The sequence below is a fragment of the Saimiri boliviensis genome, chromosome X, assembly GCF_048565385.1.
Source record: "Saimiri boliviensis isolate mSaiBol1 chromosome X, mSaiBol1.pri, whole genome shotgun sequence".
Taxonomy (NCBI): domain Eukaryota; kingdom Metazoa; phylum Chordata; class Mammalia; order Primates; family Cebidae; genus Saimiri; species Saimiri boliviensis.
This window is the reverse complement of record NC_133470.1, coordinates 84,557,151-84,584,971: the sequence shown is the minus strand read 5'-3', so window position 1 is coordinate 84,584,971 and position 27,821 is coordinate 84,557,151. Positions and strand designations below refer to the sequence as shown.

General features: G+C 58.6%; 1 protein-coding gene and 1 long non-coding RNA gene across 4 annotated transcripts; one reads left to right on the top strand and one right to left on the bottom strand.

The window, feature by feature from the left end:
- Positions 1 to 3,068: 3,068 nt before the first annotated feature.
- Positions 3,069 to 27,659, bottom strand: HCFC1 (host cell factor C1). Of its 3 annotated transcripts, XM_074391986.1 has the most exons (27): positions 26,305 to 27,659; positions 20,179 to 20,327; positions 19,730 to 19,890; positions 18,894 to 19,102; positions 17,931 to 18,015; positions 17,285 to 17,391; positions 16,003 to 16,182; positions 15,871 to 15,929; positions 15,570 to 15,663; positions 15,090 to 15,250; positions 14,318 to 14,515; positions 13,772 to 13,996; positions 13,508 to 13,612; positions 13,031 to 13,250; positions 12,637 to 12,779; positions 12,361 to 12,499; positions 11,927 to 12,147; positions 9,810 to 11,286; positions 9,393 to 9,535; positions 7,999 to 8,575; positions 7,343 to 7,660; positions 7,094 to 7,212; positions 6,856 to 6,993; positions 6,320 to 6,505; positions 5,748 to 6,048; positions 5,034 to 5,097; positions 3,069 to 4,871 (listed from the first exon to the last, which is right to left on the bottom strand). In XM_074391986.1, exons 1-27 carry the CDS (start codon positions 26,495 to 26,497, stop codon positions 4,832 to 4,834), a joined length of 6,012 nt encoding a protein of 2,003 aa, XP_074248087.1. In that variant the 5' UTR covers positions 26,498 to 27,659; the 3' UTR covers positions 3,069 to 4,831. The 3 variants fall into 3 exon arrangements, with proteins under 3 accessions (XP_074248087.1, XP_010330092.1, XP_003943948.1); XM_010331790.3 differs by having other exon boundaries at positions 15,570 to 15,929; XM_003943899.4 differs by having other exon boundaries at positions 7,999 to 8,443; positions 15,570 to 15,929.
- Positions 23,255 to 25,744, top strand: LOC141582830 (uncharacterized). Its single transcript, XR_012515742.1, has 3 exons — positions 23,255 to 23,930; positions 24,336 to 24,661; positions 24,789 to 25,744. It is a non-coding gene; the product is annotated as an uncharacterized LOC141582830 (long non-coding RNA).
- Positions 27,660 to 27,821: the final 162 nt, after the last annotated feature.

Genomic DNA, 27,821 nt, shown 5'->3' with positions numbered 1-27,821 from the left:
CCTCCCAAGTAGCGAGGATCACAGCTGTGGGCCACCATGCCTGGCTATTTTTTGTATTTTTAGTAGAGACAGGGTTTTGCCATGCTGCCCAGGCTGGTCTCGAACTCCAAAGCTAAAGTGATCCACCCACCTCAGCCTCCCAAATGCTGGGATTATAGGCGTGAGCCACCACGCCCGGCCTAGCAAGTCCTCTCTCTCTTTTTTTTTTTTTTTTTTTGAGACGGAGTTTCACTCTTGTTACCCAGGCTGGAGTGCAATGGCGTGATCTCGGCTCACCGCAACCTCCGCCTCCTGGGCTCAGGCAATTCTCCTGCCTCAGCCTCCTGAGTAGCTGGGACTACAGGCACGCGCCATCACGCCCAGCTAGTTTTTTTATTTTTATTTTTATTTTTTTTTTTTTTGAGACGGAGTTTCGCTCTTGTTACCCAGGCTGGAGGGCAATGGCGCGATCTCGGCTCACCGCAACCTCCGCCTCCTGGGTTCAGGCAATTCTCCTGCCTCAGCCTCCTGAGTAGCTGGGATTACAGGCACGCACCACCATGCCCAGCTATTTTTTTTGTATTTTTAGTAGAGACGGGGTTTCACCATGTTGACCAAGATGGTCTCGATCTCTTGACCTTGTGATCCACCCGCCTCGGCCTCCCAAAGTGCTGGGATTACAGGCTTGAGCCACCGCGCCCGGCTACGCCCAGCTAGTTTTTTGTATTTTTAGTAGAGACGGGGTTTCACCATGTTGACCAGGATGGTCTCGATCTCTTGACCTCGTGATCCACCCGCCTCGGCCTCCCAAAGTGCTGGGATTACAGGCTTGAGCCACCGCGCCCGGCCAAGTCCTCTCTTTTGAATCAGTTTGTCACCAACCACCTCAACAGTCAGTAATGGGCAGCCATTGGCGCTGACTTTTTTTTCCAGAGATGGAATCTTTCTCTGTTGTTCAGGGTGGAATGCAGTGTCGTGATCTTGGCTCACTGCAACCTCCACTTTCCAGGTTTAAGCAATTCTCCTGCCTCAGCCTCTGGAGTAGCTGGGATTGATTATAGGTGCCTGCCACCACACCCAGCTTATTTATTTTTTATTTTTTATTTTTAGTAGAGACGGGGTTTCACAATGTTGGCCAGGATGGTCTCAAACTCCTGACTTCGCGATCCACTTGCCTTGGCCTCCCAAACTACTGGGATTACAAGCATAAGCCCCCACGCCCGGCCTTGGCGCTGACTTTACACAAGTGACACAGCTCTGAGGCCTGACAGTAACTGTGAGTAAGAGCCCACATCCCCCTTCTCTGGGCCTATTTTCCAGCTGCCCGGATCTGTCTGTAGCTCTATGATCGTCTGACCTGATGGTGCTACAAGGCCAGTGGCTTTCCAGGCCGACAGCGCACAGAATGCTTCCAGCCCTGGGCATGGTGCTGCACTGCTGGTCTTTGGTGCCACAGTGGCTGTCTCAGTTCCCCTTTGGGGTGCTTGGGAATGAGGCTGATACCCCTGGCAGGTGGGGGCATCCTGTGTGCTCGCACCGCCCTTGGCCTCAGCTCATGCTCAGGGATGAACTTCTTTGTGCCCAGCCGGGCTGTATCTACTTGCCCTGCTGGCAGGCCTGTCATGGTCATGTTCACGTCCAGCCTCCCTCCTGCCTTACCAAGGCTGAGCCTTGGCATGTGGAGGGTTCTAGGCTTCTCTGGGTGGTCCCCCTAGCCCTGGGTCCAGTGGACAGGGCCTTGGTCGATCCTTAGGGAGAGCACTTAGCTTTCCCGGGCTCCCTGGGAGCAGGACCAGGAGGTGCCATGCTCCCTCTCCCTGCCCCGGGCTCTTCCCTGGAGGCTGTGGAGTGGTACCCTCAGACGGAAACTTGGTATTTTCAGATAAACACCAGAGGCATGACGGATGTGGCCGTTGCCTTCTGAAGTGTGATGCAGCCGCTGTGACAGGTGAGCTGAAGGGAGGTGGAGCGTGGGTCGCCCTGCAGGTGCCAGCTACAGGAGTGGGGTGGGAAGAACCCTTGTACTGCCCCCACCAGGGGAAGCGCCCACAAAGCCATTTGCCAAAGGTATGGCAAATCCTCAAGGCTTCTCGTTCTGGGGTCAATCCCATGTGGCCCCTGGCGTCCCCCAGCCCCAGGCATGGCTCCTACGGCTCTGCTCCAAGACACTTTCCCAGCCCTCTCCTTGGGCCTCTGAGAGGCTGGACTCTGTGCCACATCGCAGTTGGTGCAGTGGCCAAGACAGAGATACAGCTCCTGGTGTCAAGCTCTGGCCAGGTGGGGACACGGAGGATCCCACATGACAGGCTTCCCAGGAGAGGTCACATTGGACAGGGCGTCGCACATACACCCATGCCACAGGTGGAGACATGTAGGCTTTTGTTACTCCGGGGGTTTCTGGCAGCAGAGTGCCTGAACACTGTGAGAGCAAGGTCAGGCAGCAGAGCTGTGTGGGGGAAACAAAGGCAGGCGGTGGGGCTTGGAGGGGAGGCAGGGGATGCAGGTACACCAGGCCTGCGAGCCACAGGAGCACCATGCCACTCCCCTCGGACCTGCCTAGGCCTGTGCTGCCCCAGCGGCATCGCCCCAGGGCTTTCTGTGCCTCCTGGCTGGTGATCGCCGAGTACAAATTCAGCGCAGCAGACCCCAGCTGTTCCGCCAACCCAATCGCTAGGTGGTCTGGATCACGAGCTCTGTTCCTTCCCCTTGTGGGCATGGCTCACATGTAAGAGGAAGCAGGATGAGGGGATCCACCTCTGCAGTACCCACAGTGTGCTTGTGACTCAGCACCTCCTCCCCCCAACACACCCCAGACCACTGCTGGTGACCTGCCAGGCCTTTGCCCCTCCTATCCTCTAGTGCAGGAGGAGAGGGAGAGATCCAAGCTTGGTTCTTCCCCTGCAAAGCAGCTGCCAAGCAACCTTCTGGAACCTGGTCCGACTTGGTCCAAAGACCGCACACCACAGTGAGGGCCTTCCTTTCAGAGGAGCTCAGGTCCCCCACCAGGGGGCTCCCGTGAGCCTCGGGCAGGTCTCAGCGTTCCCGCTGCCTCCTGCAAGGATGCCGGGACACAGTGAGCCACCTCGTGGTTATTTCAAAAAAAGTCTTTTAATTGTTCAAAATAGCACAAAACGACATCGCACTATGGTAATATTGAGTCACAGGGGTTACTCTACAATAGTGAACGGTGTACTCTCCGCAGAAACAAATCAATAGGCGCGCGAGAGAAAGGAAGGGGTAAAACAACAGGACCAGGTGAGTGGGCTCCAAGGTGACTAAACGTGACATTTCCACAGCGAAATATACTATAATACAACAAACCAGAGGCCCTGGAGGACACAGGCTGCTGCATCTCCAGGCAGAGGTTGGTGGGGGAGGGTTGGAAAGATTGGCTGCTCAGTTCAAAGCCTTCTGACTTGCCGGCAAACCTTGCTCCTTGACGGAAGCTCGGGGAGGGGGAAAAAAACTGCAAGCAGACACCCCAGCCCCGGAGCCTGGCCTGGGTTCCATGCTGCACATTCATGCAGCTGCTATGCTGCTGCTGCTGCTGCTGGCCAGATGTTGCCCTAGCCTCCCTTGTTGGGGACACTGCACAGCTGCCCTCCCGGGCTGCCTCCAAGGACGCCTGGTTCCCTTCCGTTCCCCACCCTTTCCATGACAATTTGAGAGAGATGGCACAGCGGCTGCAGAAAGCAGCAGCCCCATGTGGGAAGCAGCGCCGGTGGTGCTGACGAAGGGGGCGTGGGGAGCGCTGGGAACCTAGGACAAGGAGGCCCCAGCCCTTCCTCCAGCTTCCCCAGGCTGGACCCTATGGGTGCGGAGTGGTCGCCCATGAGTAATGAGCTGTCCTTTCTTTGTTCCAGCAGCCTGAATACAGGCAAAGGGGTAGCGGACAGGAGCCAGCAACAGGAAGCTGGGCTGGGCGGCAAACAGCAGGTGCCACGTGGCAGGTTCCACACCTCTCCTGCCCCGGCTGGCCCCAGCTTTTCCTCCAGAAAGATCCCTGCCAAGAATTAGCCAAGGAGAAAAAAGCAAAACAAAACAGAACCAAAAAAAAAAAAAAAACAAAAACACACAAAAAAGAAAAAAGATTACACATTCTGTACATAGCTAACAACAAAAAGAGACAAAACCCCACACGCTAAAATTACAATGAAAGTGTGAACTTCACCAATTTCAACCTAAAAAACACAACCAATGCAGCAGTTGGCGGCGTGGCCCACAGGTGCCGCCACGGGGCGCCTTGCCCCTCTTTTTTCTTTTTCCTTCTTTTCTTTCGTAACATGGGAAAGAAGAGGGGAAGAGGATAAGAGTTCGGAGCACGAAGGCCTCTGAGAAAAAAGTGTAAGCTTCCTGTGGGGTCACTGAGCAGGGCGGACCGGGGGAGACTGAGGAAGGGAGGTTAGGTGGCTGGAAACACACGGGAAAGAAAAGAAAACAGAACCAGACAGACACCCGGGCCAGAGTGTCAGGAAAGCCACCCTGGGGAAGGCCGAGGGGGTGCCTTTCCTCCGCTCCATGCCCGCCCCCCACCTGGCCCTTGACAAAGCAAAGCGCACACAGCCTGGCTGTCCTCAGCTCCGCCCTCCCTAGTTAGAGGGGAAGAAAGGAAGCGCGCTCCTCTCTCTGCTTTCCCATCTGCCTCTGCTTCCTCCCAACCGCAATGGTAAAATGTGCTTTCTTTAGATTATTTTAAAAACAGAGAGAAAGAGAAAGGGGGGAGGAGGAAACTGCGGCTCTGGAGGGTGAAGTGCGAATGCCGGGGCGGGGCAGGGTCGGAGGGGTGGGCCTTGGCGGGTGTTCCTGAAGCAGGGGAGTCTGGAGAAGAATCCATGGACTGGTCAGCTTCCTCTCACTGACCATCGGCCTTAGATTTCTTTGGAGCAGATTTCCTTGGAAGGCAGAGAAAGGAAAGAGAAAGTTAGTGTGGGCCTCGCACCACGGGAGGCCCTGCCGGGGACCGGTTAACTGCCCCCCGTCATTTGATGAGAGGCTGAGCCCAGCTATTTCCACCCCCAGCCTCAGCAAGTTCCTAAGAAGGGCTTCCTGCTTACATTTCTGGAGAGGACATTGGCCGTTTGTTGGCCGGCTTGGTGCCAGAGCTGTCTTTACTGGTTTCTGGAAGGAACGAGAGAGATGGGTGAGCAGCACTGGGACAGAACAAGAGCAAGGAACACCCGCGCCCTGCCTGCCCACAGAGCCTCCCGGTGCCACACAGTGTTCGGCCAGCAGCCAGCAAGGGTGGGCACCCGCCCTGTGGGTGGTCACCTTTTGCACTGCTCCCCGACTAGAACACGACACCACTCACTCCCCTCTGGATGCAGGTTAGAAACCCACTCAGCTCAGCTCCCACCTCATTGCCCTCCCAGGTCCCAGGTCCCAGGTCCCAGCCAGCCCCAGTGGAGCTGGAGCAGGAGCAGGAGCTGACCGGAGGTGGCCGGCCTCCCGCACATCCCACCCCTCACCTGCTGCGTGCCAGGGACCTGGGACACGTTGTTTTCGGGCTTAGAAACCTATGCTTTCCCACAGCCCTCTCAGTCCTTATCCCCTCAAACATCCTGGGGCAACGTCCCCTGCACCACCAGGCCCGGAGCTGGGGCCCCTTCTCCACTCGACAGCTGCCCGTCAGGGGCTGTGTGCGCGCCAAAGGAAGCAGGGAGACACAGCACATGGGAAGGAATCTCAGAGGGTGACAGTTTCGCCTGCTGCACCTGGCTCCCTGAGCCTTCCCTAGAAGCTGCCTTAGGAGCCCCACAAGGGACACTCACCCTGCAGCCACCTCACTTGTGTGGCTGGGCCGTAGCCCTTCTCGTTGCGGGCGGCAATGCGGAAAATGATGGCAGGCTTGGTGGTGTAGTCAATGTGGGCGTTGGAGAGGCTGGAGGACTGCACGAGGCAGGAGGGGCTGGGCCCGCAGTACACTCGCATGAAGGCCAGCTGGGCTGGGGTGGAGCTCTTGAGCTCACTCCCAGCCTGCGAGCTCTGGATGGCCAGGTACACCGAGTACTCGATGATCTTGCCGGAGGTCACAGAGGGTGGCTCCCAGGTGAGGTGAGCACCATCAGGACTCTAGAACCCAGGGGGTCAGAAGGTCAACAACAGAGCAAGCTAGAAGCTTCCAGAACTGACTGATCATGGTTCCCATAAACCATTTTCTAACACAGTAGAAGAGATGCCATGTCGCAGTTCAAGGAGCTTCAAAGAGATCTTCCTCCAAGTAGAAGGGCTAAAACAAACTGGGACTCAAGACCCAGCCCTCCTATGCCCACACTGCCACCTCACGTGCTGACGCAGGAGGGAACCAAGCAGGTACAGAGGGCCACCCCACAGGAAGACTCACTTTGCTGATTTTAATGGCACAAGGGGCCCCTGGGAAACCAGGCAGACATGTCTTAAAGGCTGAGATTTCACTGAAGGGCCCCCGGCCGCAGGCATTGATTCCGGCAACACGAAACTTATATGCTGTGCCTGGCTGCAGCTCCTGCTTCTTCAGCTGGTTATAGTCAGGGACAGTGCCCGAGTCATCCTGGGAAGAGAGGAGTGGCATGAACTCTGTTGTGGAGAAGGCAGCTGAGGCCACCCCAGGGACGCTGAAGGTCTGTGTTGAGTACGGGCCAGAGGGAAAACAGGTCAGCGGTAGCTGGCCCCTCATGGCAAGGAGGGACATGGTGAGGTCGACTGTGGCCAGGTACTGGCGAGAAGGAACCAAAGCTCTCCTTTTCTCCTGCTGCAGGGGGATGGGCTCTGCCTGGCTATCCTCAGGCTTCCTGGCTACTTAGCTTGGCCCAAAGATGGAGGAGTTTCCTGTAAGCCCCACTCAGGACAGTGGAGCCAAGATCCACCCACCTGAGGGCATCAACTCCTGCAGACACTTACTTCTGATGGGGCAGCATCGTCTGGTGGCAGAAAATAGTGTGTCACCATTACATTGGTGCCCTTAATGACCCCCACATCAAACCACTGGTTCTCCTTCTTCATGGGGGCTTTGCTGGGTGGAGGCGGCAGGTCCGGCTTCTGGAAGACAGAATCGGGGTGATGAAATCAGGCCCTCAGCACCCAGAGGCAGTGCTGTCCCCCAGACCCAGCCTCAGGAGCACCACCACACTCAACTCACCACACCCAGGGACTCAATGCCATTGGCCACTTCAGTCAAGGTAGCTGCAGCCTGCAGCTTGGCTGGGCTGGCCACCACAACCGGCTGGGGGGCCACAAATGTGTTGGACGGAGCCAGGCCTGGGAAGAAAGGTGTCAGTGGGAAAGACTACAAAGACTTGGCTCTCAAGTGGGACCGAGACTCCTGTCCTGCCCTGGCCTCCCTGGGTGCCCCCACCACCCCAGCACTGATTCGCCTTCAGCCGCTTACTCTCGGTGGCTGTTGAGGGCAGCAGCGCCACGGTGCTGGGGACGGTGCCGGCCAGCTCGTTGAGGCAGTTGCTCTCAATGGCCGGGTCATTGAGGCTATCAGCAGGGGCCAGGGCCTCAGTGGGGAGGTGGTGATGCTGCTGCTGGGCCTGGGCCTCCTGTAGCTGCTGCTGCTGCACCAGGGCAGCCAGCTCCTGCTGTGTCAGCACGATGGGGATGGTGGTGGCCTGGCCCTCCTGGCCCTCAGCCGACAGGTGCCCCAGCTCTGCCTGGGTCACGGTTGCCGCTGCCTCGGAGGTGTCCATGGGCTCACCGGTGCCTGCTCCAGCGTCAAGAGAAATGGTTCCTTATCAGGAAGGCTGGCCGGAGGCAGGTGGCCCAGGCGGAGCCCCCCAGAGCCTGTCCTGGAGACCCTGTCCACCTCCCACCCGTCCTCCACTATAAGATAAGCCCTGGCAGATGGGCCCGTCTGTCTCCCGGGCAGTAACCCCAGCCAGCCGGTCCCATGTGGCAATCCCTACTACCTGGCCTGTCCAGGATCCCTTGTGCCCATCCTCCCCATCACATCTGGCTCATGCCACCCTCGAGAGAAATGGGCTACTCTTCTCAGGCTGTCTCCGTGGCCTACTGCTTCCCCGAGGTGGCGCTGGCGCTCACCCATAACAGCCTGCTGCGCTGCCTGGAGCACCGCCTGGATGGCCAGGGCCTGGGCTTCCTCTGTGGCTGCAGCCTGGGCGGCTGCTTCTGCAGCAGCAGTCACTGCCAGCTCTTCGGGGGTGAGCCCTGTTACCATGAGGGTGGTGGTGCCAGCCTGGGCCTCAGCCATTAGCTCTTGGGGAAGTGATAACTGATCTACTTCGGACTGCGCAGGTGGGGGTGGCTGGACCACCACAGTGGCCACCACCGCAGAGCTAGCAGACTCCTGGCCCGAAGATGGCTCCCCTGTGCTGCTCAGATCCACGGCAGCCGGGAGCTCAGGGGTCTGGGAGGCTGACAGGACCTCGGCGGACTCCCCCATCAGGGCTGTGGAGGCTGACTGTAGGAGCTGCCGCGGAGGCAGCTGCTGGCGAGGCCCTGGTGACACCTGGAGTTCCTCTGGGGGCTGCAGGATGTCAACAGCAGAGAAGGGCATGTCAGAAGTTTCTGTGTTGGCTATGGTCACTGTTATTTTGGCTGGGATGGGGACTTCGGTAGTCAGAGCCCCTGGGGCAGTCTCAGTAATTGATGAGATCTTCTAGAAAGGGAGAGAAGCCCCTGTCAGAGGGGAGGAGAGAGGGGCCAGAACCAGGAAGCAGGGCTGAGAAGCAAGCCAGCCTTCACCTTTCCTTGTGGGCCTAAGTTTTCACTTTTTTTTTTTTTTTTTTTTTGAGATGGAGTTTCACTCTTGTTACTAAGGCTGGAGTGCAATGGTGCGATCTCGGCTCACCGCAACCTCCGCCTCCTGGGTTCAGGCAATTTTCCTGCCTCAGCCTCCCGAGTAGCTGGGATTACACGCACGCGCCACCATGCCCAGCTAATGTTTTGTATTTTTAGTAGAGACGGGGTTTCACCATGTTGACCAGGATGGTCTCTATCTCTTGACTTCGTGATCCACCCGCCTCGGCCTCCCAAAGTGCTGGGATTACAGGCTTGAGCCACCGCGCCCGGCAGTTTTCACTCTTGATGGGCCAGCTCGAGCTCATGTTAAATGGGGGAAGAGGGGTGGGCAGTGGTTCTCTGAGCAGCATGAGGACAGAGGCCCTTGAGACCCCTGGTCAGGTTTAGCCTGTCCTCAGAGTCGTCCTGGCCTGGACAGACAGACACTCAGACCCCGCCACGTCTTGTACAAGCTGTCATGAAGTGACACACGATGGTAACCAGTCACAGAAATAAAAGCACCCCAGAGATGCAGGGGAACGCAAAAGACATCAAGGCTGCCCTTTTATGGTCCGGAAAAAGAACCAGGAGCAGCCCCATGCCTGGTAAAAGAGCGACATCTGGTGTCTTGACTGTGGAATTGCACATGCGTAGGCAGGGAAGGCGGAGAGCAAAAGGACCCCCTGGGCTCTTACCGGCACAGAGGGGCCTGGGACCGGCGTGGACTGTGTCACGGTGGTCACAGCACGCGTCAGTGTGGAGGACACAGTTGTCGTGATGGCACTGTCGCCCTGGGTGCTTTCCACCTCTCCCTGATCGCTGGTAGCGGGAGGGGTGTCTGTGGGGGCAATAGGCAGGTGGCTGCTACAGTTGGCTTGACCACCATGGGCTTCTTGTACTCCCAAGCGGAGGGTCAGGGAGGGCAGGACAGGCTCCTGGAGATCTCCCATCTGCTGCTGGCACAGCCAGGATGCCCCAGCCCAACCCACTGGTAAATTGGGCGCCAAGGAGCCTGACCGGTGGGCTCTGGTCGAACCCACGCCATCGTTCTCTCACCCTTTCGGCCTAGGGTTCTGGGAGACCATGAAAGCCAGGTGGCCGCCTTCACTTACCTTGGTTTGAGCTCATGTTGGAAGTGACAGTGGTAGCTGTGTGAGTGGTGCCTGTCTCGTGGGTCTCACAGGGGGGGTTGGAGCATACCCTCTGTGTTGGAAAAGGAGCCAGCAGAACAGTGCCAGCCTGGGGAGTGACGCTGGGCGCTGCCGCCGCCTCTAGGCCAGACTCCAGGGTCCTGTGGGAAGAAGTGGCATCGGGAAGCAGGGCGCCCGTGCTGACGGACATGGTGGTGCCGGTGGAAGTAGTCTGATGTGTCTCACAGGGGCGACCAGCAGGGGGCTGCTGCCCACCCTCGGCCTGGCCTGTGCCCCCATTTGAAGTGGCCGTGGTGGCCGTGTGGGTGGTGCCTGTCTCATGGGTCTCGCACGGCGGGTTGGAGCACACTCGCTGGGCGCTGCCTGCATTCGAGGTAGTGGCGGTGTTGGTGGTGCCTGTCTCATGGGTCTCACATGGTGGGTTGGAGCAGACTTGGGTCACGGTGGCCGAGGGGCACAGCAGTGCCTCCAGGGCCGTCACAGTCACTGTGGTGCTGGGCAAGCCGCCCTGGAGGCTCTCGCACATGGGTGCCGCGCGGGGCTCCCCAGCACCCACACTGGAACGGGCCATGGCGGTGGTGTTGGCCGCATGGCTGTGGCGCCCTGTGGGCAGGTCCTTGCTGCCTGGGCTGCTCAGCCTGACTTTGCTGCTCAGAGGGGCCAACTGCACAAAAGCAGTGCCACGGCCCCCAGGTTCCCGTGCCATGCTCGGCCCGAGGAGTGGGCCAGCCGAGCATGGGGCCCCAGTGGCCATCACAGTCATGGTGGTGCTGGTCGCACTGGTCTGGCGGGTTTGGCACTGGGGCTTAGAGCCCTGGGCTGCCTCCAGCGCCCCAGCGGCCACACTGATCCGGATCATGGCAGGGGTGCCGGCTACACAGGCCCGACGGGCATCTCGCTGGTGGTTGGCGCCGACACTTGACATGGCTGTGGTGGCAGTGTTGGTGGTGCCCGTCTCGTGGGTCTCGCAGGGCGGGTTTGAGCAGCCGTGTTGCCCGGCCATGTTGGAGGTGGCGGTGGTGGCGGTGTTGGTGGTGCCCGTCTCATGGGTTTCGCAGGGTGGGTTCGAGCATACTCGGACCATGCTACCGTTCTGCTGCCCCACAGTCGAGGTCACAAGAGAAGCAGCTGCCTCCTGTCTGTCACAGACGAACTGCACTTGGGTGGGCTGGGGGTGTCCCCCAAGATTAGCCACAACGGTGGTAGTGGCCGTGTTGGTGGTGCCAGTCTCGTGGGTCTCACAGGGTGGGTTGGAGCACACCAAGGTCACGGTGCCAGGCTGCACATCACCCTGGCCCGAGTCGGCGATGGTGACTGTGGCGGTGGGCTGCTCTGTAGTCGGAGAGGCCAGAATGGACACAGGGAGGTCGTGCACGGGCTGGGCCTCCACCCCGCTGGGTGCCGTGATCAGAGTCACCTGGGTGGGCTGGGACACGGGCTGGGGAGACACACCAGGAGGAGACTTTGTGCCTTGGCTGGCCATCTGCCCATCCCTCTCTGTCCTGCACTGTCACTGCACAGCCTGGGACCACTGACCACTCCCCTCAATGGCCCTGGCAAACCTAAGACCAACTTGCCCCTGCCCCCAAGACACCGACTTGCTTAGAGGCCAGGAAAAGAGCCACCACTTTGCCTCAAAGGCAACTGAGATGAGGAAGAGGCTGTGGGGGCAGGGCAAGGGGAAGGCAGGAGCCTGGCTGGAGTCAAGTCCTTTGTCAGGGAATGAAAATCCCCCTCAATGCTCAAAGGCCAATAAAAACATTTCACCGTTTTCCAGCTTTGAACCTACGAAGAGAACACCGCACACACACACACAGACAAATTGCAGCATCCCCTAGAACACCCTGAGAGGAAGAACTCGGTGTTCAAACACCAGGCATGGCCAAACCATGGACTACAACACAGGGACTATGTGACACCAGGAAGAATGACCCAGGTGAGGAAAAGCCCACCATGGCCGCGCCTGGCAGCAGTGTGACACCAGAAAGGAAAGGCCTGCGGACGGAGGGCATGAGCCTCGCGTGTTTCCACTCATGTGAAAGTCCCTCGCCCACATGCACCCTCAGGCCCTGCCCTACCTGCATGGTGATGGTAGGGGTCGTGAGCCCGCCTGCCGCTGTCAGCGTGGTCTGTGCAGCTGACACGGTGATGGCAGTGGGGTTGATCACCTGGCTGGAGAGGGTGGCGATGGTGCCCAAGGTGGTGATGGGCGTGGCCAGGGAGGCACTGGTGCTGTGGCCCCCTGCCCCAGCAAGGCTGGTGGAGACGGTGCCTGTCACTGTGCCTAGGGTTGTGACACCTGAAGGAAAGGAGGCAGAGAGTTGGGCCGAGGCTGCTGCCGCCTCCTTCCCAGGCCTCCTCCTGCAGACAGGCTAGGGCACTCTGGAGCTCCTGGCACAGAAAGCTCGAGAGCGCAGCCGCTGTGCCCCCCAGCTCTGCCATGGGGATTGGAGACCAGCCCTGCTTCACTATCATCTAGGGGCAGCAGGGGCCCTGGCCTGCGGGTACACACCTGTGGTGCCTTTCACAACCAACGTGGTGACGGCTGGTTTGACGGCGGAGACGGTGACGGGGGTGACCAGGCGGACGCCCCCCATGGGCACAGTGCGGAGGATGGTGCCTGGCTGTCCTGGCGCCCCCTTTAGCACCACCTGGAACACCAGAAGAAAGTGCTACCAATGTCACCACCAGGCTGGTAGACACCACCCCTCCCAGGCCCGTCGGGAGGACCTGCGTGGCCTGCTGCACAGTAGGACACTGGGCTGAGACGTGGCTGGGGGTACCTCACCTGGGTCACTCCCTGCTGCCCGTGGCCAGTGGCAATTTTGGGGACAGCAGTGATGATTTTGGCAGGTGCTCCAGTTCCTGAAGTCATAACCTTGGTGGTGATGATGGTGATGGGGGACTTTATGCCAGTACTGCTGGTCACACCTGGATGGGAGAGTGGAGGCCCAGGGGAGACGGGCTCTGTGAGGGCTGCCCCTGCTGCCCTGGGTTATAATGAAGAGCCACAATTCACAGCCACAGCCCTGCCATCTCCCCAGCAACCTTAGACACAAAGGCGGCAAGGAGAAGGTGGAAATGGGTAAAAGAAACAGAAACACAGTGCACCTTGTAACCCACCCTCTATTTCCCCTCCAGCGAGGACCTGCAGACACCCATATGTCAGGGGAGGCCCTTACCCGTGGCACCCGCCTGGGTGATGATGGCCGACATGGGGATGGTTTTGATGATGGTGGTCGTGCCAGGCTTGGTGGTACTGGGGGAGACGCTGCTGATGCCCAGGATGGTGGGCTTGGTCCCCGCCCCGCTGGCCTGTGTGGTGGTGATAATGGTGGTGGGCTTGCCATCTGCTGAGGTCACCAACTTCAGGATTGTTCCCGCTGGCAGGGGCCCTTTGGTCTGAAAGAGGGAAGCAGGTGCATGAGTCGGTGCCACTGCCAGGAAGAGAAGTGTGATCCGGCTATTGTCTGTCGGCAGCCTTGGTGGCTCAGGGAAAATTCTGGACGCTGTGGGCGAGGTTACTGAGCAGCAGAACTTTCTGAACCATGTGTGCTCATGTGATCTTCCATGGGCAGAGATGCGACTTCTCCCTGTGACCTGGCCCCTGGGCCCCCACTCTTGTGTATGTGCAGAAACCGAGAGCAGAGAGTACTCACCTGGATGATCTGAGTCACAGGACCTGTGGACGCCTGCCCTGTGACTGCTGAAGTCTGAACTGGTTTGGTCTGGACCACTGACATCACTTTGCCAAGATTGGAAATCTGCAAAAAAAAGGATAGAGCAGAGAGTGATCTGGAAATCAAACAAGGGCATGGCCTGGTTGGGACTCTCCTGGAGCCGGCCCGGGGTGGCCAGTAACCACTGGCAGTCACTGTGGCCTGGCAGCTGTCGCATGTGACCAGGCGGCACCCATCACTCACCAGAGCACTGCCTCCTGGGACAGAGATGGGGCTCTTCACCAGGGTGATGGTCTTGGTGACCCCACCCACGACTGTGGTCACCACCTGGGCTTGCTGGGCCACTGTCACGGTGCCTGACTTGTGCACCGTGATGATAGGGCGGGTAGACGTGTTGGTGGCAGAGGAAACCGATGTCCCCACCTGGGCAGCTGCAGTCTTCAGCATGCGAGTGGCAGGGTTGCTCACCTGGAGGAGGCAGAGATGAGTGATGGATCAGGCAGACAAAGAGATGGGGAAACCACCCAAAGATGTCCATGGTGGGCCCACAGCTCCTGCCTCAACGCTCACCCTCCTCCTCCCACTCCCAAGCCCAAGAACATCTTGGTTCCCCCTTCCTTTAACAGGCAAGGGATTAGGTCGAGACTGCAGGTTTCGCCTGAGGCTGTGACTTTCTTAATGGAGACAGCTTCTTCTGCAGCCCATGGTCCAATGGCTGGCTAGCTCTAAAGCCCAGAGGAAATGACCATGCTTGTTTAAGCACAGTGACAAGCCCCAGAAGACACTCACCATGACTGGCGAGGAGGCCACCTTTACAGTGGCTGGAAGGGTGGTAGTGCCAGGTGTCACAGCCATGGTCTTCACGATGGTGGTGCCCGCGGGGACACTCAGCACTGTGGGTGCTGAGGAAGGGGGGATCTTCTGGGTGGCAGCAGCCGCAGCAGCCAGTGCAGCCATCCCACTCATCTGTGGGCTACTGCCAATCACCTGCAGCAGACACGGGCGTCTCAGGCCAGGTCACGGGTACCACCTGCCTCTCTGCTTGGTGGACCTCATTGGAACCTGCCCAGGGCTCAGCCCTGCTCTGGGGAGCCTCATCCCACTAGCATGGCTCAGCTTTCTCTACTGCCAGACCCCACTCTCCTGGCCCCAGGCAAGGAGGGCTCCCATCGCCAACCATGCACGGCATCCCCTATGGGAAGAGGTGGCCAGGAGCTCTGGATCCTTTTTAAAGACCACAGAGTCAAGTCAGGTCCAGTTTATTACTCATGGGTCTGCATGAGGCCCAGCTGCCTAGCTCCTCCTCTTAGGCTGCAGGACAAGAAAGTCCACGTGGCCAATGCCCTTAGGACCAGGCAACTGGTTGGGCCTTCTAGGCATTAACTTATTAATTCCCACCACAACCTTGCAGGAGCACTCTCCCTGTGTGCGTGTCCCAGGAGGTAAAGGCATGGAGTGCGTGCTACTAGAGCCCAGCGGGTGGGTATAAACCCACAATACACTTATAACTTAGTGCACTGATCAACAGGAAGTCCCGCCCACCCCGAAGACTGCTCCTCACCGTCCCCTGGGCACTCTGTGTTGGCACAACCATCCGCACTCCAGCAGGCAGCGAGGTCACGGTGACGGGGGCTTTCCCGGCCTGGCTGGCAGGTCGCATGGTGACCAATGGAGTTCCTGTTGTAGCCTGAGGACCGGTCACTTTGAGAACAGCAGGGACACCTGATGAAAGAAGGGGCCAGCCGTCAGCCATCTCACCTTCTGCACGACGTCCCCAGCCCCTTTGCGGAGCTCAGCAGGCAGCTTGAGCCACTTCTGCTGGCCTGCTTGTGTGGGAGTCTGGCTCTTCTGTGCCCTCAGGGTGACTGTGTCCACAGGCGGGGCCAGGCTTTAGCATCCCCCCAAGACTTCTGGAGACAAGCCCAAAGCTCTTGGCCGCTGGCCTGCTGTCTAGGCTGCCGTCTTGCAGCCCCTACTCTGCCACTGCCTCTCCCTGGAGGCCAGTCCCTTACTTTTAAACGTCCCCGGACCCCTGACTCACCTTGAGTCCGGGCTGCAGTGGGCACAGAAATGGAGCTGCCAGGCACCGTCGGCAAGACCTGGATGGTGGTGGTGGTCGGGGGCGCGGGGGCAGCCTGGGGCAGGAGCGTGATGCCTACTTGGGTCAGCGGCTGCACAGCAGGTGCGGCTGCTGCCGGGGCAGGGCTCTTGGGAGGGTTGGCAGGCACAGATGGGACTGGATTGGGTGTAGGGGAGGTGGCAGTAGCGGCCGTGGCAGGAATGTCATATTTCTGGAGCTGGAGAAGGTAGCTGTCGGCTGTTGCCACTGCCCCCCAGCTCACCTCCAGGGAGTTGGTGTTGGCGCGTACCAGTTGTACTCGGGCTGGGGGTGGTGGCTTTTCTGTGGGAGAACGTAGCTGGTGAGAAGGGGCGGGAGGCTGCGAGGGTGGGAGGGTCGGCTGGGCTGGGCCTACCTGTCTCCAGGTACCAGAGGTCCTTGCAGCAGACCTGGTTGTTCCAGGCCTTGCGGTAGCCGTCGCGCCCACTCCAAATGTACAGGCGGGTGTTGATGGCGACTGCACAGTGGCCGGCCCGAGCCCGGGGAATGTTGTCCTCCAGTGTATCCATCAGGATGGTCTCCCAGGCCATGGTATCTGGGAGAGGGCGGACGGGTGAGGTCAGCAGGGAGGACGGAAGAAACCCCCAGTTGCCCTTGGTTCTTTTGTTGTCAAGGATGGAAATTAAAATCAAGATGTTATCAGATTATTACATTAAAAACAACAAAACAAAGAAACCTTTGTGGCAAAAAGCACCATAAAAAATAAAATTATAAACACCAACGGCCAACTAGGAAAACCATGAGAAACACAGTCAGGGATTTACCTCCGTGCCCATCAACTCACAGAAAGAGATGGCAATGGGGAAGACGGTTCAGGGAAAACGCCGTAAAAAGATCTTAAAAAAAAAAAAAGACTCTCACGCAAAAGCAATGTCAACTTCAACCACCGGTGCCTGGCATTTTGATTTCTGGGCCTGTAGCAGCTGGGGCTCAAGGTGAGCCAGGAGGGAGCTTCGGCCACCTGTCAGGCTTGGCAAAGAGTGAGTGGCCTGACCACTCTGTGAGGGCACCACCAGAGGCACCTATGTGGGCAAAGCCTCTGTGCAGGGCGCTTCAGCCGCATCGGACAGCAACTCTACTTCTAGGTTTTCACCCCTAGGATGCACTTGCACACAGGTGAAGATGGTGCAAGGATACTCACGGAGCAGCGCCTGTACAAGAGACAGCAGCACAACCACAGCTTGAAGGAGGCTGCTGCGGGGCAGGGATGTGGAGTGTCTCCAAGCTATAGCAGATGAGAAAGGCCAGGTGCGGCACTGCGTGTGCCAGGCTGCCACTGTTTTGTGTTTAAAGGCACCTATGACTAATGCTTGGATATGAAGAGTCCCTGCAAGGTGGACAGGAAACCACCCACGTGGCTGCCTCTGAGAAGCAGAACCGGGAGGAGGGAGGGAGGCCCTGCACTGTAGAGGCTTTTACACTTTTGGATGTCGCGACATTTGGATGGAGAGCTCATTCAAAAATTCAGAGGCAGAACATTGCTTCAGAGAGCTCTGCCCACTGGATCCTTCTGGTGGATTCCAGAGGGAGCCGGGGGCCCAAGCTTCTTCCCCACACACCCCACACAGCTCTTAGGCTGAGGAGGGCTGGCCTCCTGCAGCCTCCCACAGGCTACTCAGAGCCCGAGGAGGCCATACCCAGGTTGAGACAAGCCAGTGTGTTGGTACACTTCCACTCCTTCTCATGTGTGGCCACTTTGACGTCATCCATGACGAGAGGCACCCAGCCACCAAACACGTACATTCTGGGAGGGAGGAGGGAAGAGTGGAAAAGGATTGTAGAGTTGGTGCCAAGCTAGTGGCCACCTCTGCTACCCCAGTTCTAGAGCTCAGTCCTCTGGCTCGCCCCAGGAGAATCCCCAAGGACTCGTGAAGCCTCCTGACACAGCCCTTTCCTGCCTGGTAGCTCAGCTCTCAGAACTGTGCCACCTCTACCATATAAAAGCGTCGTTCAGCTCATCTAAAGCTCACCTTCATCTCCACAGTTCCTAGGCTCCCTTTAAAGACAGCCAGATGCTTGCACAGAGGACCTAGAACACTCTGTATCCAATGGGGCGGAGCCTCACAGGCCCAGGGAGGGTCTCAGGCTGGGCTTGTGTGTGGCCCCCTCCCCGCTGAATCTGTCTTTCCTTGGTCCCCCAGGGTCGTAATGGAAAAATAGGGCTGCCAAATGCCAGCCCAGCCAGAAAGAGGCATCTTCAGGTCTTAGGAAAAAACTGAGAGCCCTTCGGGGAAGGGGCCACACTGGTCTAGAGAAGAGGGACACAGGCGAGCAGCCACTCACTTATTTCCGATGGTGGTTGCTGAGTGGAGACTGCGAGGAAGAGGCGCCACCCCGCTGAGACTGGGCTTATTCCATGTCAGGGTATCTGCAGAGAAAGAGGGGAGAGGGCTACACACACTGGACCACACACAGGCCATTCCTTGGATTCAAGCTAGCTCAGGAAGATAGGATCTGTCTCAGTGAGAGAATTACATCCCTGGCCTCACTATAGCCCACAGCAGGCCGTCTGATCGTTGTCATGGGAGCTAGATTCCTGTGTTACCCAGTCAGTTTTGAGCAGCCTCGCGGGCGCGCTCCTTCAGGTACATCCCGAGTGCCTGCCCTGAGCCAGTACTGCGCTCTGTGCTGGGGGAGGAGTTGGGAGCACACCCCAAAGTCTCCATGAAATATATTCACCATCATAACCACCTTAGGCTACAGAGGTTTCAGCAAACACTATTGGAAATTTCTCTCACAGGAAACTGTTTCTTTGGACTCCTGACTTTTATATATAGGACAACACTGACATCTCTCTCCCAGCCCAAGACGGCTCTGGAGACCCACAGTTAGCCATCTTCCCCAACCACTCCTGATGCCACCACCTGGCGACCTGTCCAAGCAGTTCCCTGAGGCCTCACAGTTTACCGGCATGCAGTGGTACCTCAGCAGTCAGACCAGGACACAGTAGTCCACAGTCTGACCACTGACGAGTCCAGAGAATTCCATTCTAGAAAGGCTTAATCTCTTATTCTCCTATAAGCCAGCAGACCAATTTGGCCAACTGAGCCAGTACAGCACAACAGTAACAGCCCCAAACCTAAGGACAATCCAGGGTTCCCCACCCTGCCCTACCATGACAAGAGGAAAGCACTAAAGTGGGGCGTTCCAGCTCCCTACGAGCCCCACCTCACCATACAACAGTGCCACCCACAGGACCAGCCAAGACTCAGACCTGCTTTGGCCCACAGCTGCTGGGGTGCTCACCGATATCTAGGGTCCACAGGTCCCCCAGCCTGCAGCCACTCATCCCGCCGTAGATCACCAGCTTGGACTTCTTGTTGTCTTTTTCGGTGTAGACCACGGCAGTATGTGACTCCCGGGGTGGTGGCAGGACCCCGTAAGTAATGGGGATGTCCCAGGCTACCACTCCGGAGCCTGGCCGTAATTCCAGGATGTATAAGTCATTCAGGTACCTGACGAGGAGAGATCAGTTATAGCAAGTCTCAGCTCCTCATGCCAGAGGATTCACTGGATGGCTATCAGCGAGGGAGAGACTCCCCGGAACACAAAGGGGCTAGGGCCATGGGAGCTGTGAAGTTCTTCTGCCCCGGCTCCCGAGGAAGGGGCTGCCAGAACTCCCTAGGATGAGCCCAGCTAGAGAAAGGGAGAGGGTGGGTGAGGCTGTACAGCAGCCCCAAGTCCAGACCCAGCAGCACGCCCTGCTGTGCGCACAAAGCTGGGCATTATGCAATGGCTCCGCAGATCAAGAGGGGCACCAGCTTGGGACTACCTCCAAAGAGTCCTTGGCCATAGGCCTTGGAAAATACCCATCAGGAAACTTGTAGGCAGCTGATGGCCAAGAAGGAACGCGAGCAACTCTAGGCCGAGTCTGAGAGCAGGCCCTAGCCCAAGGCAAAGTGGCTTCCACCTCCAGCTTGGCCCTCCACCCATGAGGCCTGCTCAGGGTTAGCAGTGATTTTGGAGCCAGAAGGCTCCTCAGAGGGCATCCGGTACAGCTCTCTCATTTACAATCCAGCATGAGCTAGGGACCCAGCCGCACACCCACCCAGGGGTTCCAAGGAGAAAAGGACAAGCCTCACCTCGGAATGTTGTTCTTTGGGTCTTCGCTGTCATTGGCCAGACCCCCAAACAGGTAGCATTTGTTGCCCACAAGGGAGAAGCTGTGCCCGAGCCGAGGACATGGAGGGGGCCCATTTTTGGGTGTCTTTGCTTTGAGTCTCTTCCACTCCCACCGGCTCGCCTGCAAAATCAAGATCTGGAGGCTGAACCCTGGGATGAGAAGGCCACCCCTGGGGGCCCAGGGCAACTTGTGGTGGAGGAGAAAATGGCCGGGGGCAAGCTAGGTGCCTTGCTGGAGCAAGAAGGTCCTGGGTGTCAGGCCCGGCCTTCTCCTGAGGCAGGCCAAGTTCAGAGTGGCATTGGCAGACTCTCAAGTGTCCCTTCCACCTCCCACTTGTCTCAATCCTGAAGCCACTACCGTCAGGTCATGGGGCTGGGGAGGCAGAGTGAGAACCTGGGACTGCTTTACCTGGAGCTCATAGAGATCATTGCTGTATTTCCCATACTCCACCATCCCGCCAAACACCAGGAGGCGAGTTCCATCACACACAAAGCCATAGGCTGCACACCCAGGAGGGATGTCCCCCCTCACAGCTGGGATGAACCACTGGTTGGTTGCTGGGGAACAGAAGGAGGCAGAAGTCAGCAGAGCCGGCAGCGCCCATTCCTCTCATTCCCCAAATCTGCCAGCCATCAAGCTTGGTGAGGGGCTGAGCCAGCACCATCCCTGTGGGCGTTCTAGCAACTCCAGCCATGCTACCTGGGCCATCTTCCAAACCCCATGACTTCAGGCCACTGCAAAAGGGCCTGTGACTACCCTGCTTCTCATCAAGGTCATCTTAATGAGTGGGATGTCACTGTGCAAGATCTCTCATCGGCTACTGGGAATCTAGCCACTGCCTTCCTTCCCTACCACTCAGTGGATCAGACATGAACTTCTCCCCAAAATACCCTCTTGGTGGACCTGTGCTCCTCCTCCCTGGAGCCCACATTTTTGTCCCTGTATCACAGGGTCAGGACAGCCAGAGCCCACAGCAGCACTTTCAAGTGGCCAAAAAAGCAACCGCTAAAGTCCGCGGAGAACCACGGGACAAGACCCAGCCTCTGCTCTGACGTCCCAGACCTCCTCTGGTCTCCTAGGTGATGGTCCACCAGCATCCCTCCCCACCTCGCTGCCACACCTATGCTATTCTGGAACATTCTCGAAAGCCAGAGGCGGCAATCTCAGCAGAGCATGACAGAAGCTTCTCGAAAGCTCATGGGGGTGAGGAGATCACCAAGAAAGAGGGGAATCAGACCCTAGGCACTGCTTTACTTCCTCAGGACAGAAGCAGCCAGCCTTCAGCTGGGACTGGGCACTTGAACTCGACTCCCCTCACACCCTCCATCCCGGGGCTTCCCAGGAAACCTCCTCCTATGAGGGGCCCCTCAGAGGATTCACCACACTCTTTCTGAAAACCCCAAACTGGGGCCACGTACAACCCCGACTCTGTGCCTCTGAGCTGGCCTGGGTGAGATCTCAGTGAGCAGATGGCAGAAGGTGCTGAGGATCCTTCACACGACTTGAGATGTAAGATGGGTTCCCCAGGACATGACAGGGCATGGGGGGATTCCTGTGGGGTAGGAACTGGGAAGGCTTCCACATAGGGGATGCTGTGATCTTGTGATATAGCACAGACTATTCAGTTAGGTGACCAAAGCGTTGTGAGACCATAGAAGAAGAAAAACAAAGTAGTTTTTTCCGTCTTCAGGTGCACCCAGGGCCAGGCGGCCGGCCACGGTCGAGAATGCACATCCCGCCGCACTCTGGTCCCACCCAGTCCCACGCCGTCACCCCCAGGGCTCAATGCGCACTGTGTGCAAGGCTTGCCCTCATCCAAAGCACAACTCCCAGCCTGGGTAGCACAAGGAGACACTGCGTCTACAAATTTTAAAACATTAGCTGAGTGTGGTGGCATACACTTGTGGTCCCAGCTGCTCGGGAGGCTGAGGCGAGAGAACTGCCTGAGCCTCAGAGTTTGAGGCTGCAGTGAGCTGAGACCGCGCCACTGCATCCCAGCCTGGGCAGCAGAGCAAGACCTAGCCTCAAAAAAAGAAAAGAACAAAAACAGAAAAACCCCCACAGCACAACCGCACCAGCACCACCTCCAGAGGCGAGAGCGCCCCCACCCCACTCTCTAGCGCCCACTCCACGGTCTCTGCAGCCACTCAGCTGAGTCACTGGGCCTCAGACATGCCAGGCACTGAGCTCCCATGCCATTTGCTAAGGCAGAGGGCAACACTTGTGCAGCCCGCACCCGCAAGCTTGGGTCCTGGGCCCCTGCCTCTTTCTCATTCCCAGTGCAAAAACCACCCCAGAAAAGCAGGAGCTGCCAAGGCCACCTTGACTAATCCCTGGAGGGGGCTCCATGCAAGCTACCAAGGTAAACGCACAAGGAGACCCAAGACTGCCCGGGCTAACTGCTCTCAATAGGTAAAGGGGCAAAGCCAGGAGGGCAAGCAACACCTGAGGTCACAGTGCGAAACAGACACAGGGAGACAAGAGCCCCGTCACTGACTTAAAGCGACCGATCCGTGCCTGCCCAAGGGTCCCACGTCCAAGCAGCCACCCTCACTCCCCTGAGCACCCTCATGGTCAAAGCCCACAGCTATGAGGCCATGGGTCAGGGATTGTGACAAAACTAAATGGCACATGGGGTCAGCCAGCAGCTCTCCCATCACAAGCTGATCAGTGGACCAGCAGGCCAGGCCAGAAGTGCCCTGTGATACCTTTGCGGCTCCTGCTCACCAGGTCCTTCTACAGGACCCAAGAGCTGCTGATCTCATTCTAGAACATGTCAAGAGAGGTCTATCAGGGAGCACAGCTCCTGGTGTGAGGACAAGCCTGCGGCCCCTCATCTCACCCACCAGTCCTGGTTCCACCTCTGAAAGCACATGAGAAGCGCCCCTCCCTTCTCCCAGCTTCTCAATGTGACAGCTGCTCTCAGTCGCCCCTGAATCATCCGGGGGGTGTCATGTAACCCAATCCTGGGGAACCTCATCCTGGAGATGCTGGCTCTCAGCTGGGAGGGGAAGGTGGGGAAAGGACCCTGCCCTGGACGAACACCACTCCAGCTGCCCTCCTCCTGACGGCAAGGCCGCGCCCCAGCCTGTCCGTGTTTCATCAGCTCTGGCACCCACTTCATGCTCCACCAGCTCCACCATGGTTGCTAGCGTCCCATCACCATCTAGAGACTGGTGCCCATGCAGGGGGCAGCCGGTGAAGTTCAACGAACTGCCTTCCTCTCCGTTCCACCTGTCACATTAGAGCACTTCCTGTGTGGCACATGACGTGCTGGGAGGCACAGAGGACACTGCTCTTGTGCTCATACTCCCAGCGGGGTAGGAAGGCTGCATGCCCCCCATCCCACAATGAAACAAACACCCCAGAGGAGGTCTGACCCAAGCCTGGCCCTCGGGAGCACAGAGCAGGGCGACCGCTGGAGAAGGAGGGCAGGAGTGGAAAGGGCTTCTCAGAAGAGGTGACATTTCAGCCGGGCCTTGAAGGGTGAACAGGATTTCCCGACAAATGAAACTCATAGGGCCAATCAGGAAGTGACCGCATGAGTCTAATAAAAGGACAGGACAGCTTGGTGTGGAGAGGGACAGATATGATGTCAGCTCCACGCAATGACCAATTAGATACCGGGATAGTAGAGAAGGGAGGTGTTTCAAAGGTGGTGGCCCCCAAGAGACAGGTGGTAGAACAGCCTCTGTGAAGGTTTGCACTCCCTCCCAACTCCGCCACCAGCTGGCAGGGTGACCCTGGACCTCTCACTTCCCCTCTTGGACCCCAATTTCCTCATCTGCAGAAACAAGGAAGTTCCACTAGATATTGTCCAAGGCTCCTTCCATCTTTAAGAGCCTATGGACATTACAGAGCCACTGAGGCCGAAACTCTCATCACCACCACCCCCCACCCACCACCCCTGGCAGCACTCTGAATCCTTTGGCTTGCCATGTGGAACTAAAATTTCCTAAGGACAAGGACAGTAGCTACCCTAAGACCTCTCAAAGCACACACTCCCTGAAGCTTTCTTCTCCTAGCAACGGGGACCCCGTCCAGATCAGCTCTCTCCAAGCAAGGCTTTCTGAGGACTGACCCTGCAGAAGCGCAAGGGGCAGAGGCCTGAGAACACGCCCCGCCGCCTCCAAAACACAGCAAAAGCAGACAGGACAAAGGTGAGGAGGTTGGACTGCTGGGAGGGGGCAACTCCCGCTGATTCCAGATTCTGCCATTCTGTCGATTCCCATGCAGAAACCCTGGTGAGGAAGAGGGCACTGGGTCTGCCAGCTGCTCTCTCTGGAGAAGTCCTCTGAGGAACTGCCGATGACAGTTCCCAAACTGCTACCCTGGAGGATACCAGGGCTTCGTTTAAAGCAGCCCTCTGGAAGGCAGACTACCCTCTAATGCACAACCTGTCTTTGCAGACTGGTAATGAATTCATGCCAAAGTGGTCAATTCATTTTAATAAACTAATGAATATGCAGAGGCCCCAGGAAGCCAAGGCAGCGGTGGCGGTGGACTTTGGAGCCGACTGTAATTAGGCCCCTGCCCTACTTTCTAAAACTGCGTTTCCCTGCCAGGGAGCCTGCTCCAGGCCTTCTGAGAAGAAAGTCGGTCCAAAGAGTCGAGGAGGTGCTGCTCATGGTGACGCCGCCTCTATAAACAGCCCTACCACTGGAGAAGCTGTATCCCTGCCCCTTGACCTTAGCTTACTGAGCTAATTCCTGCTACTGCAGCTGCCTGGGCTGGCGCGGGGCACCACCAACCACCAAGCACCCCCGCCCAGGGGTGGGGGGTGCTGAGAAAGGTCCTGCTCCCTGGAGGCAACAGGTGCCGAGAGACCTGGAATGAAAAAGGGTCATCGGCAACCCACCGGCCTTTCAAAGCAACAAAGCAACGTGTTGTGGTAGGTAGCAACCATTTCCAAGGTGTGGAGAAACCAGCACTTTCTGCCTTGGGGGTTGGGGAAGGAAGCGCACCCAAGAGCCCAGCTCCAGCCCTCCCAATTCCCCAAACCAACTTTCTCCCTCCAGGCAGCTCCGACTTCCCACCCTAGAGCATCAAGGCCTAGAGCCCAGTCAGAGAACAACGGTCTCTTACTGCCCAGGACACAAAGCCCACCCAGCGAGGGTTTGTCTGCAGGGACGCCACGGAGGCCAGGGGATTGCCAGAGCCCCAGGGGAGGATGCCGCAGAGCAAGGGGTTAGTGCTGGAAGCCGTGGCTCCCGCTGAGGACGAGGGCTTCCCAGGACCCCAGCCTGCGGGTGGGGGGGTTCCCTTCACCCACACTCTTCCAGGTCTTGCCTGGGACAGAACTCACCCCGACCCTGCCTTCTAGGCAAGACCAGGATCCTCTGGGCCAACGGGGAGCCAGCAGGCAATCTGGGAGCTGACCCTCCTGCTAGGGGCACAAAACGGGCCAAGCGGCTACTAAGAAAAAGGATGTCACAAAGTTCATGGACAGCACCAGGCTTTCTGCCCGAGAGACTACGCAAGGCTACTAGGCAGGGGCAACAACAGACAGCCCCCACGAAGGCTGTGGTGCCTCAGCCATACCTGAAGAGAGAGGTTCCTCCCCCCTCCCAACTAACAAGGGCTTGGGTTTTGCGGGGAGGCAGAGGAGCGGGTGGGGTAAGCCCCTGGATCCGCCGGGGAGACACAGGACTACACAGGCTGCTGAGGGGTAACTGGAATTCTGCTTGCAAACCAGAAGGCACCAGATTAAGAGAAGGGGGGCCTTGGAAAGAAACGCTGCAGAAGTAAATGTCAAAAGGGAGAAGCGGCCCTGCTGGCGGCCCGTCCCAGGGATACCCAGGGCTCCGGCATTATCCGGTTGGCAGATGAGGATGTTAAACTCTGCGCCCTATGAACGCGTCCCTTCCCTCCCTTTTTCGAGAGACAGAGAACGAATCTGTAATCTAGAAATGGTCATTTATCCAGAATGGGCACTCGAGATGAAGGAGAGCTGAGCAGGCGCAGGAGAAGGGAGGGAGGGAGGGAGAGAGAACTCTGCCTGCGCCAAGGGGACACATCCGCCCGCCCGCCCCAGCCCCAGCCCCAGCCCCAGCCCCAGCCCCAGCCCCGGCTCGCTGGGTAACGGTGTGGGTCTGAAGTCACCACCAGTCACCACCGCTGGCGACAGCCCCTCTCCCCCACCAGTCGGACTAGGGGCTTTCTTTTAACTGACGAAAACCAATCATCAAATACGGGAGACAAGGGGTTTCAGAACGGGAAGATCAGAGGAAAGCACTGAAGCCCGGCACAGCAAAAGGGAGGGGCAAACCGATCAGTGGGGACGGAGGGGAAAGAGGGGGGACGGAGGGGGAGGAGGGGGAGGGGAGGAGGAGGGAGGGGGAGACGGACGGGGGAAGGGAAGATGGTGAGGGAGGAGATGGAGGGAGGGAGGGAAGAGATGGAGGGAGGGAGGGAAGAGATGGAGAGAGGGAGGGAGGGAGGAGATGGAGGGAGGGCGGGAGGGAGGGAAGAGGAGGGAGAGGGAGGAGATGGAGGGAGGGAAAGTGCCGAGGACCCAGCGGGCTTTGCACTCACCCGTGTTGTACACGTGCAGTTCGTCCACTATTCCCTCGTTGCCGCCGCCAAACACCACGATGAGCTCCTTGATAGCCACGGCGCGGTGGCCGTGACGGGGCCGCGGCACCGGACCCGACCAGCCCACCACTCGCTTCCAGCGGGGCTGCAGGAGCACCGCTGGCGAGTTGGCGGGCGACACGGCCGAAGCCATAGTTCCGGGAAAGGGTGCGGTGGGGAGAAGTCAACGAGCGGGAAGGGAGCCCCTCAATTCCTCTCACACACCCCCTTTCGTCTAAGGCAGCTCTAACGGAGAAGCGGTTCCTCACACAGCGGTAGACGACTCCATGGAGGCCGCCATCTTAACTGCTCTCCTTCCCTTTGGCTCTTCCCTTTCTTCTCGCTCACCTCGTCTCCTCAAGAGCTGCCCAAAACTGTCGAGCGCCTAGGCTCGATAAGCTGGAGGCCGCCGAGTCCCGTCGCCCCGACTACTTGCCCAGGCGCTCCCGCTTACAAGCTAAGGCGGGAGGCTCTGGGAGCCGCCATCTTGAGCCGCCTCTCTCTCCTCCCTTCCTCAGTCGTAGCCCTCCCCCGCCGGAAATGGCGGAACCCCGGCCCGGTTCCCACACCCCCAAGTCCCCAGGACTGGCCGGCTTCCGGGGCGGGTGGAAAGGAGCCACAGGCGCCGCGGTCGTCGCAGCCCCGCCGGCGCTCAGACCACAATTGTGGGAGCCGCCATCTTGAGACCGTCCCGCTTCCCCGCCCAGCGCTCAGTGCAGCCGCCGCTCCCGAAACAGCCTCGACACACCTAAGGAATGGAGGCGCGCCGGAGGCCGGCAGAATCAGCTCGAGCTCCCGAGGGCCGTTTGGAGGCGTGCGCCGTAAGGCCGTTAGAGGTCTCGCACCTTTCCCCTTAGTCCGCCTCTGCAGCTCAAGCTGCGCCTGCCGCCCTGGGAGCCGCCATCTTGAGACTAGCTCCCCGTTCCCCCCTATTCTCTTCCTCCTGGGTCAGTTCTTCCACTGCAAACCAAACTCAAGGCAGTGTCCGATCCTCACTTCCCTCCTTATGACTCCTTCCCACAGGAGCCGCTTCAAGGAGCCAGAGTTAGGCCCCGAAGCGGCAACTGTACGGCAGGAGGAGCGGTAACGGCAGGGCGCTCATGCCTCCTCCCTGGGAGCCGCCATCTTGTGTGAAGAAGTAACAACTAAACATGGCGGCGGCGGCGCCGGCGGTCGGGCGAGGGGGCGGAGTCGGGTGACGTCACTGCTTTCCCCCACCCGCCCTCGCACCTCTTCGCCGCTGGGCCGAAGCCTCTTAAAGGACCCCTGCGCTGCCTCGCGGCGGGGATGGGGGTCGGCGCGGCCGCGCGCTGGGCTAGGGCGGGAGCCGCGCTCAGGTCAGGTGCAGGCGCAGGCGCGCCCCGCCCCACAGCCCCGCCGCGCGAGCCTCCACGCCTCCGCCCTGGGAGCCGCCATCTTGCCACTTCCCCTCGCCCGGCCGTCCGCGGGCGTCAATAGCGACTGTCAGCACAAAACAA